The sequence below is a fragment of the Sardina pilchardus genome, chromosome 9 (assembly GCF_963854185.1).
Source record: "Sardina pilchardus chromosome 9, fSarPil1.1, whole genome shotgun sequence".
NCBI lineage: Eukaryota > Metazoa > Chordata > Actinopteri > Clupeiformes > Clupeidae > Sardina > Sardina pilchardus.
The window spans coordinates 16,179,214-16,194,024 of NC_085002.1; the positions used below are offsets into that span (position 1 = coordinate 16,179,214).

Below are 14,811 nucleotides of genomic sequence, written 5' to 3' on the forward strand. Positions count from 1 at the left end.
GAATGAGCACGACCTCTACCCTTATTTCAGGGTCCCCTGTAACCGCCTGTATTCTCTGACAGGGGCCTGCTGAAGTATTATGTCTAGGCCAGTAGAGGGCGCTAATGCATTTTGTTCCTCTCCCACGCGTTTCTCCTCAGTCCCCCATGCACAGTTAACTTGTGTCCCGTCCATTAAGGTACGTGAAGTGTCATCATGTACATTTTGTTTAGATTTGCACATCAAATGGTGCCAAATCAGTTATAGCTACTATTAAGAAATGGACAGTCACAATTACAATTTTGTGACTGATCATGTCGGACTCTGAGGCCTAACTATTCTACTGTTTCAAGGTATTCTTAGCATCTGTTTGTCTTTTACCACAAACCAACTGATATTTAATGCAATGGTGAGCGATACATTTATTAATAGTTAATTGCCTAATGAGCCTTGTTTTCTTACATGCATTTCATGTTGATATTTTTGCTGTTTTAGGCCTGCAGGCCTATTAGCTGGTTTCATTCTCATTGAGCTCAATGCAATTTAAACCAGCTAGTAGGCTAACTGAAATAAAACCATGCCAATCTCTTGATATGGTGAAGGGTATGTGATGTGGGGTTATTTTAATTCCAAAGGCTAATGGGACTTTATCAGGGTGCATAGTATCCTGGATCCATGAAAAAACTGGCATTTAAAAAATAAAACAAATAAAAATCTGCCTGCCTTCTATGGGAATTTTAACACATAGGATTAACATAGGCATTCCAATAGCCTAATGACCCCTGTATTTTAAGGAATATATTTATTTATTTATGATACATTATTCATTCTCAAAGAAAATTGATGTCCTCAAAGGTTGGATCAATTTAGCATTAAGATCAATTTCCAAAAGATGACTGACACTTATGGGGGGGACTGTAGTTCCAAAAGTAATAGCCAACAGTTTATTTTGAAAATCTTTACTATGTAGGTCTGTTTCTAATATGTCTATGAACATAACAATGACATCAATCTTGTTATCCATCACTACACGTCGTCTATCTGACCACAATGTGAACACTCTACCTTTAAAAGCACTGTAACTACCTTGAATAAAATGGGTCTGTGTTTGTTTGCTTTGGAGTTGTAGCTAGTGTTTCCTCGTACCCAAGAGTAAACGCCTCGGTTGTACCTCAGTTCCTCAAGGTGGAGTCGGCTATGTGTGTTCCTGGCTCACTCCTGTGTCTCACTCAACTGGCTCAGTGACTCAGGTGTTTAAACTTTGCCTGAAATGCCTCTCATCTCCTCCTTCCTCCACTGTACCGCACCAGTAGTCACACACAGGTGAGGAGGAGCAGGCTGGCACTTGGCGGATAGACGGCAGTGAAGACACAGGTAGATGGAACAGTAGCAGAATGTATAACCAAACACTTTAATAACGAAATACCTGTAGTGGCTGGTGTCATATTTGATAGAGGGAGAGAACCATGTCCATCACTGTCAATCTAAAGAGGATCACTAACTTGCCGGGAAAATATGATCGCAAAGTCGAGCTCTCTTTCAGGGGTGAGTAAAATAACTGCACATGTTTAGTTAAGGTTTTTCAGGGACTGGCGTATGAGGCATTCTCTTCACCAAAAATCAAAAAAAAAAATCCAAAAAATTGTGTGTTGAATTTGACTTCTATGGTGGCGTTAACACTCAAACTTGTTGGTGTCTTGGGGGTTATCAATTGTACACAGTACTTTCATCAAATATAAATGTAATGTAATCATGTTTTCAATGATGTGTTCAGCATGAATGTTCATAGATGTTATTCCCTCACCAGGTTTTACACATAAAACCAAGATCCTTCAGTGTGAGAACCTCGCCATCTTCAACGAGGTGACTTTGGCCCTCAGTGTTCTCTAGATTGGTTCTCTTGTTGTGGCCTGTGAAGTGTGATGCAGTTGTGCTCTCATTAGAGAAGATTGATTGTGTTTAAATGTGCTTTGTGTTTGTCGATACCGAAGTTGCACAGACTAAAAAACAGTTTATTATGCTTTTGACTGTTATCATTAGATGTTACCATTGTATTCAGACAAAAGTCACATGTATTTTTATTTAGATAGAGAAATTAACGATATGGCAACGGATATAAGTGGCACATTCTATACGTACAGTACAGTATATCCACCATTAAGCAGATTAGTGTTTTAGTTAAGTTTGATTTATACATCTGTGTTTTGAAGAAAAGGCATCTCCCATGTATCATCCAAAAGCACTGCATAAAACGCTGTGAGAAACTGTGACTGATAGAGTTGAGTAAGTGGTACGTCATGGTTTTAATTCCCACACATTCCCCATAATCTGATAAAACACGTCCTGCAGAATGTGTCAGCTATATTATATAAATGAAATACGAAGTGTCACATGTTTGATATTGTGCTGGCTCAAGGAGCCAGGAGTTCTGTTGTTTAGACCCAGCTCTCCTTTCAGCTGCCCAGGTTGCTATTCTGACTCATGATCAGCTTACCTGGCGCCCTTTGACTGTTGTACATTCTTCCCACTTGGCAAACAGTTGCTTCACGCAGAGCTCTCTGCAAGACTCAGTGGTGCCTGTTGACAGGGATGAAATGTACCTAGGTCTCTACAGTTAGCATTTTAAAGGGGAGGCCACAGTTGATTGATGTTGCTTTTCTCAGCATACTGTGTGCTACAGTGGACTGTGTGACTCTGGGTGTTATTTGGAGACACTTTTGGATGTATATTTAATGATTATTCTAATGACTTATTTTGCTTGATTTTATTTCCTTTCTGTCTATTCACTTTGCATATCAGTCAAAAGCAGATTATGTTGTCTTTTCTTCATTTTTTTTCTTTGTTCTGTTATCTGTTCATGTATTTAATTTCAACCAATATTAACTGGCAGGAGAATATTAACAATACCTCTTTTATTGCCGCTTGTTTTTATGCTGGATAGAAAAAAGTAATTTTGTTCATATTATTCCCTCTGCGGAAAGGAAAAGACCACTTCGCAAACAGTTAGAGTGTGTGTGTGTGTGTGTGTGTGTGTGTGTGTGTGTGTGTGTGTGTGTGTGTGTGTGTGTGTGTGTGTGTGTGTCTTTGTGCTGGTCTATCTGTAGCACTTCCGATGGCCTCATTATGGGAAGATCATCAGAGACGAGGTGCTGTCCATCAGCGTCTACAACTGCAGCAAGATGTTCAGCCACCGGTCAGTCACCCAGCCTAAATCTGCTCTCAGTCTGCTTTAGAGAAATCACTGTGTGTCAGGCTGACATTTCCCTGACATTCAAGGCAAGCTTCTTTAGGATTAAAACTGCCAGGGCAAATTGCTTTAAAATGCAATTTAAAGCCGCTTCAATCAAGCAGTCCATGAAGAGGAGGGATGACACTTAGCTGCCAAAAGACTTTATTCAATTAACCTCGACTATTTCGCATCAGGACTTAATCCTGGTCCAAAACCGCATCTTTATTAAAGACGTTTAGAACAGCATTTTCTGCTTCTTTTGTGAAAACACACATTGAAATTCTAGTGTGTTTTCCCTGACATTTCTGCTATGTCTCACACACAACAGATTTTCTCCCCTGCCTTATGCAGTCTGTGTTGTTGTTGTTGTATGTGTATGAGAGAGAGAGAGAGAGAGAGTGTGTGGTGTGTGTGTGTGTCGCACATTTCTGTATTGTGTGACTCTGACGAATGTGTGCTGGTGTGATTGACACGTCCGTCAGGTTGCTGGGGAAACTGGTGATCAGTCTGCAGCATGTGGTGACAGCGGGGAGGCTGGTGCTGAGGGAACGCCTCACAGATGCTCACTACAGCCTGACCGATGTAAGGGCTGCTTGCCACCCGCCGCACCCTCACCGCACCCCCTCACTTCTGCCCGCAGGCCCCCAAGAGTCTGGTCCAATATCGCTGAGACACTCAACCATCCCAGTGCAGTCACATTAAGGGAGTGACTGATTTTGGACGGGGATGTGGAGGCCATTTGTTGCAATATTACACTTTAGTGCAACCTGACATGAAATGTTTTTTTTTTAGATGTTTTGATATATGGGAAGGAAAGTGTGTAACCTTGGTCATTAAGTAATATTTAGGCCGATATATTCTTTAGAATCAATGTCTTTATGTCATACCAGATTTTTACATTTGGATCTACATGAGGGAGGCGGAGAATGAAGGAGAGACAGTAAGAGAGAATTTCATTAGCAAAAAGCTGAAAGCTTTGTTGGAGATGTTATCCTTAATCAGTTGGTTTAATTGCATCCCAGTGTGAAAACAGCCTGTAAGGGATGGTGTGTTAGAAGTGATATTTAGGGTTGGTCATAGTTTTGTGTTAATTAACACTGATATCCCTCCATGGATGAGAACCACACAAGCAGCTTTCTACAACATTTCTGATCTATGATATAGGCCTACAAGCTGCTTATATTTAGTCATGACATAAACATATTATTACAATTTTCCAGAATGTTTACACATTAACAGTACTCTTACACATTAAGATAGAAATAAATCTTGAAATAAATAGTTAAAACATATAGAGGAATTGAGTCCTTATCTCCCACGGTGGACGCTAATGTATACTGCTCTGATGAGCTGTCCTGCTGGCTGTGTTCAGGTGTACGTGGAGCTGGACATCAGGTATCACCCTGTGCAGGGGGCAGCCGGAGGATGGGAGAGTGCAGACTTCCTGACGGTGGAAGATGCAGATGAGTGAGTCATACCTACACAGCTACAGCATCTAGCTGCATTTAAACCAGCTACAAACTAGCAGTTAAATCAGCCACAAGCCAGAGGCTAAAGCAGTAGCCAAACCAGCTAAACCAGCAACCGACTGGCAGTTAAACCAGCAACTAACTAGCAGCTGAACAAGCAACAGCCAACCAGTAGCCAAAGCCAGCAGATAAACCAGCACCAAACCAGCTGCTAAACTTGCAACCAAACAGATAAACCAGCAACAAACCAGGCTAGCTGCTAAACCAGCAACAAACCAGCTGCTAAACCAGCAGCACACCAACAGCTAAGCCAGTAACAGACCAGCTGCTGAACCAAAACTAAACCAGCAGCACACCAACAGCTAAGCCAGTAACAGACCAGCTGCTAAACCAAAACTAGCGACAGCCAGCTAAACTAAAGTTGTGCTGTGTGAAGTGTTTGATTCAGTGGTCTTCAGGGACTCCAGTTGACTTGATTGGTTTAATCCAAAAGACTGATTGCTTGATTGTTATGGTCAGAATCAGCACTGGTTTAAAGGCCAGCACCAGATGCAGGGTTTCAAAATGAATATGTTTTCCCTGAATCAAGTGAACTAATTTACTATCCTTAGAATTTAAAAGAAATTGTTTTAAAGTAGGAAATGTATGCTGAGGTATGTAAATATAAGTGTTACTATAATACTACTTATAGACTACTTATAAGACTAGGCTACTTACAAAATTAGTAAAAGAGTTCTCTCACTGAACAACGCTAGAAATTCAACAGAAATATGATGTGCCTGCAAGGATCTGCTGTTTCAGTTCCCATTCAGTGGGCCCTGTATTTGCCTTTACTAGGTGTGGACTTCCTAAAGTTGTGAAGTGGTTGTTGTAAGCCAGGCCATAATATAGCCAGTCATTGATACAGTAGGCCTACTTCATTTTCAAACTTAGGAGCCTTTGAATGCTCACATTGCCACAATAGTGAATCATGTTTACTTTGATTTTTCTTTGATTTTCAGTTCAGCATTGGTCATCAGAAACACAGGCTTTGATGATCCCAGGTGAGACATATTTCTATGATTAACAACTATTGTACATTAACAACTGAAACGGGAAATGTAATGTTAAGAAAATGGTTCAATAGTTCTCTGTTTCACATGTCTATCCATTTAGCTGTCTTTTAGAGACTATAGTTAAGACAGAGGCATATTATTATATAGCCCTCTATCTTTTAATTATTGTAACCTTAATGGTTTGTGTGGTCTTGGTTAGTATTGAGTTAGCTTGGGAATATGAACCTTTGGCAAATTTGGGATGGTCTGCTTGAGTAGGCAACTATCCTGAATATTTTTTTTCCCAGGACTACTATTCCTACAAATTCACATTGTAGTTACGTTTTGTTATTGTTAATTATCTTGTTTTCTTTGTTATTGTTGTTGTTTATGGTGATGATGATGTTGCTGAAAGGGAGACATAAATGGCTATGCTACCTTTGGTCACATTTCAGGATACAATGACAATTTGCATAGCCATATGTATGATTGTAGAACAATCTTTTAGACAGCGAATAATATCTTATTCATAACAAATTTTTTTTCGACCCAAACGTTTTTGACCTGATTTAATGTCTTTAATCAGCTCAAAGCAGCCACCACGACCATCACAAAAAATGGACCAGGAGGCCCGTACCCTTGGACGGAGTTTGATCAGAACGGGTGACGAAGATGAGGATGATGAGGATGACGACTACGATGATGATTATGACATGGCTGACATGGAGTCTGCCAACATCACCTTCACCCCCATCCTCAGGTGGGTCACATTGGCACCATACCCTTCCTTCAGGGAGAAGCCTCCCCACTGTTTCAGGCTTACCTCACAGTTACACTTCTTTCAACAAAAACTTACCAGGAGGAGGAATATTAAAAGTTATTCGAGTCAAGCTTAGCCATATATAGCCATAAGTATTTTGAGGATTTCTGGTTAATTCTGGTTGTTTCATGAGAAGTATGCAATGTATTCATAACAGTACACAACTATTCCACAGTGGAAGATGACCCTGTGGTCCTGCTCCTTCAGTAGCTGTACAACATTCTTCATAATATAACGCCAGTGTGTGTGTGTGTGTGTGTGTGTGTGTGTGTGTGTGTGTGTGTGTTTCTTGTCACAGTCGCTGTCGGCCTTTGTCAAAACATGAGCTTGCAGCCACACCCAAACTGCAGACCTTTCAGGTGAGATGAGGAGTCTTCCATAAGAGTGAGAAAACTGTCATGAAAGAAGAAATAGCAAAAAATAGAAACCTAATATGAGGTGGTTCTTAACAAATAAAGCTGCCTCTTAGCAAATAAAGAATAAGTCAGAAAACAAGTCACCATTAAATCATCACTGAATCCTACCTTGGGACAGATTAAAACAAAATGGTGTTGTTGGTGGTAGGACCTTATGCACAAAATCGCAATATAATTCATAAGTAGCCCCTGGTACATAAATTAACTTCTTAACATCAAGTAGGCATTGACATATAGGGTGGCTCTCAAACTCTCTCCTCGATCCTCGATGCTCAGTCCTCAAGGCTCGTTCCCACTGATCTATAGCTAACACTGGATACACTATCCCATTGTTGTAGGGTGACCACCTCCAGTCAGACAAAATGTGGGACAAGTAGCATGGTAAAGAGGGACAATGTGGGACAGACGTAGTAACTTTAAACTTAAGATATATTGCCAGATCTAATTTACTAAGCAACATTTTTTTTAATCTACCGACATAAGATTTAAGACACTACCTAGGCTAAAAGACAAAACATTAATTTTGCAACATCTCATCTTTATTGGGACTATCAAAATTGTCAGCTGTCCAAGGGACCAGGCATCATGCAGCTGAAAGAATGCACTCAGTGAATCAAATTCACTTTAAAATACAACACACAAAAAAATATTAGACCCACCTAGCCTAAGTTCAACAAAATACAAGGCCTAGTCTATAGTGCAAAATGTTACGGCTTGCATAGAAAGTTGAACTATTTCAGTGCAAATAGGTAAACCAGAATATTTCTTTGATGTGCTTTTTATTATCCGCCAATGAGGCTATTTTCATCGGGGCTTGTTTGTCTGTTTGTTTGTCTGTCTGTCTGTCGGTTCGCAAGATAACTCAAAAAGGTATGGATGGAATTTTCAGGAAAGGTCTGAAATGACCCACGGAACAAACGATTAAATGGGAGTTATCCAGGAGGCGGTTGTGTTTTCGCTTGGCTTAGATCTGCGCTCTCGGAGTGTTTTTCTAGTTTTGTAGGACTCACTTGCACCATGTCGCTTCACATCGTATTCTCCACCATGCCCCAGAGAAAAACGCAAATGCAAAATGCGTCTTTGCCAAGAGTAGCCTATATGTTGCGGTCCATTCGCTAAAAGCGCATCTTCTCTTTCTCGTGGCCACACTGGCCATGGCTGCTTAACCTGACCGAGGAGCGCGCTCTCCAATTTGAGATCTTTGACAACATTGCGGAGGCGTCATGCACCAGGCAACAGTTTCATTGACGTACAACTCAGCCTATCGACTACCGATTTTATTGCTCTCCTTTGAACTATTGGACATAAGTTAACACTACGCCTATGGGCGTATCGTTGTATTTATTTTCAATTGGCCAGGGTCGAACGAAAAAGCGGGACAGATGCTCAATTTGCGTGAGGCGGGACAAAGGGTAAAATTGCTGTACAGTACAACGTAAAGCGGGACAGGTGGTCACCCTACATTGTTGCCGCCTCGTCATTCTTTATCTAGATCAGTGAGGACGAGGATCGAGGAAGGAAGGGAGGGTGTATAAAAGACCAAATGAGAGGCACCCATATATTACCCAATCGACCACCTCTGGCCACAGACAGTAGACTATGTGGTGGGGAGGTAATGAGACTGACATGACTGATGTCTGGCCTTTTCTCACTCAGGTAAATGTGAACGTGATTGAGGCTCAGAACCTGGTCGGGGTGAACATCAATCCTGCCGTCTACGTGACAGTAGGTGATGAGAAGAAACACACGGCCACACAGAAATCCACCAACTGCCCCTTCTACAATGAGGCAAGTCGCGTCGTGTCCTAAGTCCAAAGCTTTAAAAGAGAATTCCGTCGATTTTTCACATAGATCTTGGTTTCTCAAGGTCACAGAGTACTGTCAATACAAAATAAAATTAAAAGTGAGTTCTACCTAGTTCAAATTCCATGCAATCTTCTCATGTATGATGACCCCTCTCCTTCCTTTTCATCTGCAGAACTTCATGTTTGAATTTCAAGAGACTCAAGCGGTGTTGTTTGATAAAGTCATTGAGATATCAGTAAGTAAGACATAAAACATAACACATAGACGTAGACAACCCAGATGTAGACATACATTTATGATCTAAACCATTTATAATGTTCCTATATGACTCACACAATGTTTTAGGATATTTCTGTATGTTGTGATTGATTGCTCTTTGTTTTCCTTGTTAAAGGTTGTTCACAAACGAACACTGGCATTTCTGATGACCCGCATCGGTACCTTCAAGATTGACATCAGCACTGTCTACAGTCAGCCAGGTGAATAGGTTACGCAAAGATTGCATTTTTGCATTGTATACAGTATATGATAACTTAATGACATGCATTTTCAAGAGAGCGTAGCTGTGTATCAACATACAATCAGTTATTGTATTGTATTATGTAACTTCATTATTGTCATTTCCTAATGGATAATACAGTGCGATTGGTGGGGGTCTCCAGAATTGTGACGCTCAGAGAGAAAGGTCCCAGCTCTTGGTCTTAAATACAGTATGTGTCTTGCAGATCACCGATTCTACCAGAAGTGGGCCCCTCTGACTGACCCCAAAGACACGCGCACGGGGGTCAAAGGTTACGTGAAGTGCACAGTGAGTGTGCTGATGAAGGGTGACCCCATGGGCCTGGCCAGTCTTCCCCCCGTCAGCAGCCAGAATGACGACATTGAAAAGTGAGTGAGTGTATAAGGGACTGTGAGCAATGTACTCATGCATGTGGTAAGCTGTTTTAACATTTAGCAGTAGGGCTGACCTAGTAGCGATTTCATTTTCACCCGTGGACATGATATTAGATTGAATTTAAAATGCTCATTACAGGTACAACTGTAAAATCATTTTAATATGTTATAATATATATATTTCCACATGCAGAAATGGCATAGTTGACTAGTTACAGTACATAGATGACAATTAAAAGTGTACTATTTGTAATGAATGTAAAGATCGCAATTACCGCAATGTATATTTCCAACAGTGAGAATTCAATTATTGATTGTCAAGAATTAGTATTGTGACCACTGGTATTGTGACCAGTGAGAGATGAATTGTAGATATCTCCAATTAGACTTGCTAGCACCATATTGGTAATTAGAAGCATGGAGGAATTATCTTTTTTTTTTTTACTTATTACAATTGCTACTACCGGGAGTCAAAGTTACATTTTGGATATGTTGGCATGGAATTGTAACCAGTCAAAGCACAACTCTTGATATCTAAATGTGTGGTATCCTCCATTGATTAAACGTTTAAATAGCTTGCCATAATAACACATTCATCCATTCATACATTTACATGGATACAAACTTTCCGATAGACACAAGTACAGACAGTGTAATTTCCTTGCTGAACAGCAACATATGGCTGCCGTTAATTAATCATCATTACAGTGAAGGCAGACACATGGCCACCTAGAGTTTCCCTTGTTGCTAATTAAACTCTGCATAATGCTAGCAAGTTGTTGTTGTGCGTTGTTTGCTTAGCTCTAACAGGCATTAATCTCTTCAAACTCCCTCAATGAATGAACAGATTGACTCAGATTCGGTAGGTGTTTGGAGTACTTTATACTTTATCCTGGTCCCCACCCATGCTAGTGGTTTTGGAGCTCACCTGGTTTAACATGGGCCTGACATTAAATCCCCTTCATCCCAAATTACAACCGTATTATAACGGTAGCCATTTTAGCTGAAACCAACCAGTCCATTCCTCTGGGAGTAGAATCTTTCTTGTGTCCTTATGACAACTGTGGCATTAACGAATCCTCCATGTTGTTGTTGTGTCTGTAGGAATCTTCTCCTGCCTAAGAGAATGCCAGCGGAGCGCCCATGGGCCAAGTTCCTGCTGAAGATCTACAGAGCCGAGGGCCTGCCCAGCATGACCGCAGGCTTCATGGGCGGCTTCTCCAAGATGATGAAGGAGAAGAAGGTCTTCATAGACCCTTATGTGCAGGTCACATTTGCTGGTCAACAGGTGCCTATATCCTGGAGCTTTTTCCATCACACAGTGTGGGAGTGTGTATATCATATTTTCCTACTCTCTCTCTCTCTCTCACACACACACACACACACACACACACACGCTGTCAGAATATACGTCTATTTGCTTAGAGGGTTGTGGCCAATGTATTTGAACTGTTCTCCCTCCCTCCCTCCCTCTCTCTCTCTCTTTCTCTCTCTCTCTCCATTTCTGTACCTCTCCTTAAGAGTCATGACCTAAAGGCAAACACACAGTAGAGAGCGAGAGAGAGATTGAGAACAATACTGCCATGTCTGCCTGCCCTCCTTATCTCAATATCTCAGGGACACAACCCAGTATTTCTCTCTGCAGTGCAGGCTTTTTATCTGAATTCTTCCTCTTCCACTGCACGCCATTTCCCCAACACTATTAGGTATAAGTAATTACCGCATTATATGGTCATGGTTTCTAGACCACTTTTTTGTAGCCTACCTAGTCATATTAAAAAAAATCTAATTTATTTCTTTTCAAGTTTTATCTGCACAGTGCTTTTTACTGCATTGATGGAGCCACAGAGACGCAAAGGAGCCTGTGGCTAAGTTCAAAAGAATTCTCCTCCCTGTGAAAGGATTATAGATTGCATAACACGATAGGCTTGAAATCACTCTTCCTCGGTCTCCATATTCAGGCCATACATTAAATTTGTCAGGATGCTGGATCTGATGTAACTGGAAATAGTCAGATATTATCACTGTTGTGTGTGTGTGTGTGTGTGTGTGTGTGTGTGTGTGTGTCTGTTCTTTCAGTACACAGCAGGCATTATTTACTTTTATGATCTTCATACACAAACATACATCATTGAAAGCCAATGCTCTCTTAGAATATGCCGCAAAGGGCAGGGCAGCAAATACAGAGGAAAAACATACAGGGAATAAAGAAATGTCGAAATCTAGCTAGCCGACACAGCATTAAAGGGATAATCCGGAGTGAAATGCACTTTAGATCAATTTTTCGGACTATTGGGAGTACATACGTTGAGTTGACACCAAAATCATGTCATTCGGATGTATTTTGAGAAAGTTCGCGCTCACCGTTTTTAGCCAAAACTCGTTAGCCTGGAAGTGACCGGGGCGTGTCCTTTCGCCGCTACAAAACGCTATTTTTATACCTCTTCTACTGTTCCAAACAACACTACACTTACGGGGTAGTGAGTAGAGGTTCCCTAAAGCCAAACCGAAGTATCAGCACGTCTTTATGTGGTCGGATAGAGAGTCCAGAATGAATTTAATCGAGTCCGTACCTTTCCGGAAATGTTAGTAAAGTGTTGTGAAAACGTTGCTAGCTGCAACAGCGACATTTCCGGAAAGGTACTGACTCGATTAAATTCATTCTGGACTCTCTATCCGACCACATAAAGACGTGGGGATACTTCGGTTTGGCTTTAGGGACCCTCTACTCACTACCACGTAAGTGTAGTGTTGTTTGGAACAGTAGAAGAGGTATAAAAATAGCGTTTTGTAGCGGCGAAATGACATGCCCGAGTCACCTCCAGGCTAACGAGTTTTGGCTAAAAACGGTGAGCTCGAACTTTCTCAAAATACATCCGAATGACATGATTTTGGTGTCAACTCAACGTATGTACTCCCAATAGTCCGAAAAATTGATCTAAAGTGCATTTCACTCCGGATTATCCCTTTAACATGAAGCCTTATGGAAAAAAAAGGGTAAGAGAGAGATAGTGAGAGAGATATTTGGAGACAGAAGCAGAAAGAAACAGCGGTTTCAGACACCAGCCGTATCTGTCAGCACCGAGTCCAAAATTTCTCATTATCAGAGTAATCCCTGGCAGGCGGATGCCGTCCGCCCCGAGAGGCTTTGGCTGGCGAGTGATGGCGTGAAAAGTGAGAGGCTTGAAAGGCTGTCGTGGGTTCAGTGGGCAGGGAGCAGGTGGAACGTAGAGGAGGGAGGCAGGCACTTACTGGGCCACAGGGCCTTGCTGGGGCAATTAGGAACCCATATCCACAAAGTCAAGCAGTGAGAAATGGAGGCGGTTTCGTAGCGTTCACTTGGAACAGCAATTACATAGATGCTAATGAAGACAGATGATTGTCCTTTGAGCTAATTTGCCCAATGAACAATTAGATGCTCTCATCACGGCTCTTTATAATCTATTCTGGGCAGAACAACAGTAAACAACAACAAACTCATGTTGAATGTACTGGGCAAGAGTGAAGTGTTCGTCACAGCCTAGATGCCGTGCCATGGATTAGTTGTGCTTGTGTCTGTGTCAATCAGGGCGAGACGTCGGTGGAAGACAACACCAATGCCCCAGAGTGGAATGAGCAGATCTCCTTCATCGAGCAATTCCCTCCTCTCGCCCGACGCCTCAAAGTCCAGATTTTGGATGATGCCAACTTTGGGGACATTGCTGTGGCCACCCATTTCCTGGATCTACAACAGATCTCCAACCACAACAGGAATGGTACACATAGGGGGGGCAAGGAATCGCTCATGTCTTGAGGGACAGAGTCTTAGATTTTGCTCTTGGCCATCTCATCTACTTTAACACACTCTGTAGTTTTGTAGTTCATTTGATAAGAATAATTTCTGATAAATTTGATTTTTAGAATTCAGTGTTCATGTTAAACACCAACTGAAACTCGTGTCAGGTCAAGTCAGGTGTTGTCACTGTAGACAACATATTCTCTGGTGTGTAATGAATTCAGTCATTTTATGTCTTAATCATAAAGTCTCCACTCCGCTCAGTCAAACCTTTCCATCATCGCCCAGGGTTCAACCCAACCTTCGGCCCCTCCTGGATCAACCTGTATGGGTCTCCCCAAAACTCGACCCTGAGGGACATCCACAGGGCCCTGAACGAGGGACTGAGCGACGGTATCTTCTACCGGGGCCGGCTGCTGCTGTCTTTGAGTGTGGAGGTGTACTCATCTCCCTCTCCTGTGGTGGATAGCAAGGGACTGGGGTCCTCAGTCAAGAGTGCCCTCGGCAAGCTGTCTCTCAAACGCAAGAGCAAGAAGTCCAAAGAGAAGAAAAAGAAGAAGAAAGACCAGGATGGTGAGTTCTGAGAAGTGTGTGTCTGTGGATTTGTATGTGTGCTGTGTGTTGGTAAATATTTGTGTGTGTGTGATGGAAATGTTTTTGTGTGTGTGTGTGTGTTCAAAAAGTTTGTGTGTTGAAATTGTCTTCCAGTATTTAATGTACAAGGGCCCTATGAAAGATGGCTTATTTATCTCCCCGGTTTCTTGCCAAGATTGTGTTTGGGCACATCTGTTTATGTCATTAGTCACGTTAGCATGTGAGTTAAGGGAACACGCCAACTTTTGGGGGAAATTAGTTTATTTGCTGTCTAACCAAGAGTTAGAGAGAGAGATGAGAGGATACATACCCATCTCTTCTCTGTGCATGCAATAATGCAGTCTGATACCGTTTGCCTAGCTTAGCATAATTAACTGGAAGTAGGTTAGGCCAGTTAGCCTAAAGCTCCCTTTTAGCTAGAGGGTTACTATATGCTAACAGAATAATAAAGAACAGAGCACTCGAGTTTGAGTTTGACTCAACTCAGCTTGCCAGAATGTTAGCACCTTGTCAAATGAGTGAAGCAGTGACTAGTCATATTAAGGATACAAGGATACAAGGTAACTTAACCCTTAAAAAAAAATTAAAGCTAAACCCTTTGCCCATTCTAGTGGAGATGGGCCGCAGCGGGCCTGCTGAGGACCAGGATGATGCTGGCTCAGAGGTGCCTGGAGCAGTCACTGTTGAGGTGGAGGAGATACACCCTCTACCAGAGGTTAGTGACTACAACTCGCACATTCCTCTGTGAAGCAACTGAACTTTTTTGAAGTGTGGAATTTATGTTTTTCAATATGC

The 14,811-nt window shown here is 41.8% G+C and overlaps 1 protein-coding gene across 1 annotated transcript in view; it reads left to right on the forward strand.

Moving 5' to 3' along the window:
* Positions 1-1,349: 1,349 nt before the first annotated feature.
* The window catches only part of fer1l4 (fer-1 like family member 4), a 38,994-nt gene continuing 25,532 nt past the window's right edge, over positions 1,350-14,811 (forward strand). Inside the window, exons 1-16 of the mRNA XM_062544958.1 lie at positions 1,350-1,524; positions 1,787-1,842; positions 3,084-3,172; positions 3,691-3,790; positions 4,581-4,675; positions 5,679-5,720; positions 6,298-6,471; positions 6,830-6,890; positions 8,604-8,735; positions 8,926-8,988; positions 9,148-9,232; positions 9,479-9,641; positions 10,752-10,935; positions 13,216-13,402; positions 13,711-13,995; positions 14,628-14,731. Coding sequence (XP_062400942.1) covers positions 1,446-1,524; positions 1,787-1,842; positions 3,084-3,172; positions 3,691-3,790; positions 4,581-4,675; positions 5,679-5,720; positions 6,298-6,471; positions 6,830-6,890; positions 8,604-8,735; positions 8,926-8,988; positions 9,148-9,232; positions 9,479-9,641; positions 10,752-10,935; positions 13,216-13,402; positions 13,711-13,995; positions 14,628-14,731 — 1,899 coding nt within the window. The 5' untranslated portion in view covers positions 1,350-1,445. The remainder of the gene's footprint in view (positions 1,525-1,786; positions 1,843-3,083; positions 3,173-3,690; positions 3,791-4,580; positions 4,676-5,678; positions 5,721-6,297; positions 6,472-6,829; positions 6,891-8,603; positions 8,736-8,925; positions 8,989-9,147; positions 9,233-9,478; positions 9,642-10,751; positions 10,936-13,215; positions 13,403-13,710; positions 13,996-14,627; positions 14,732-14,811) is intronic.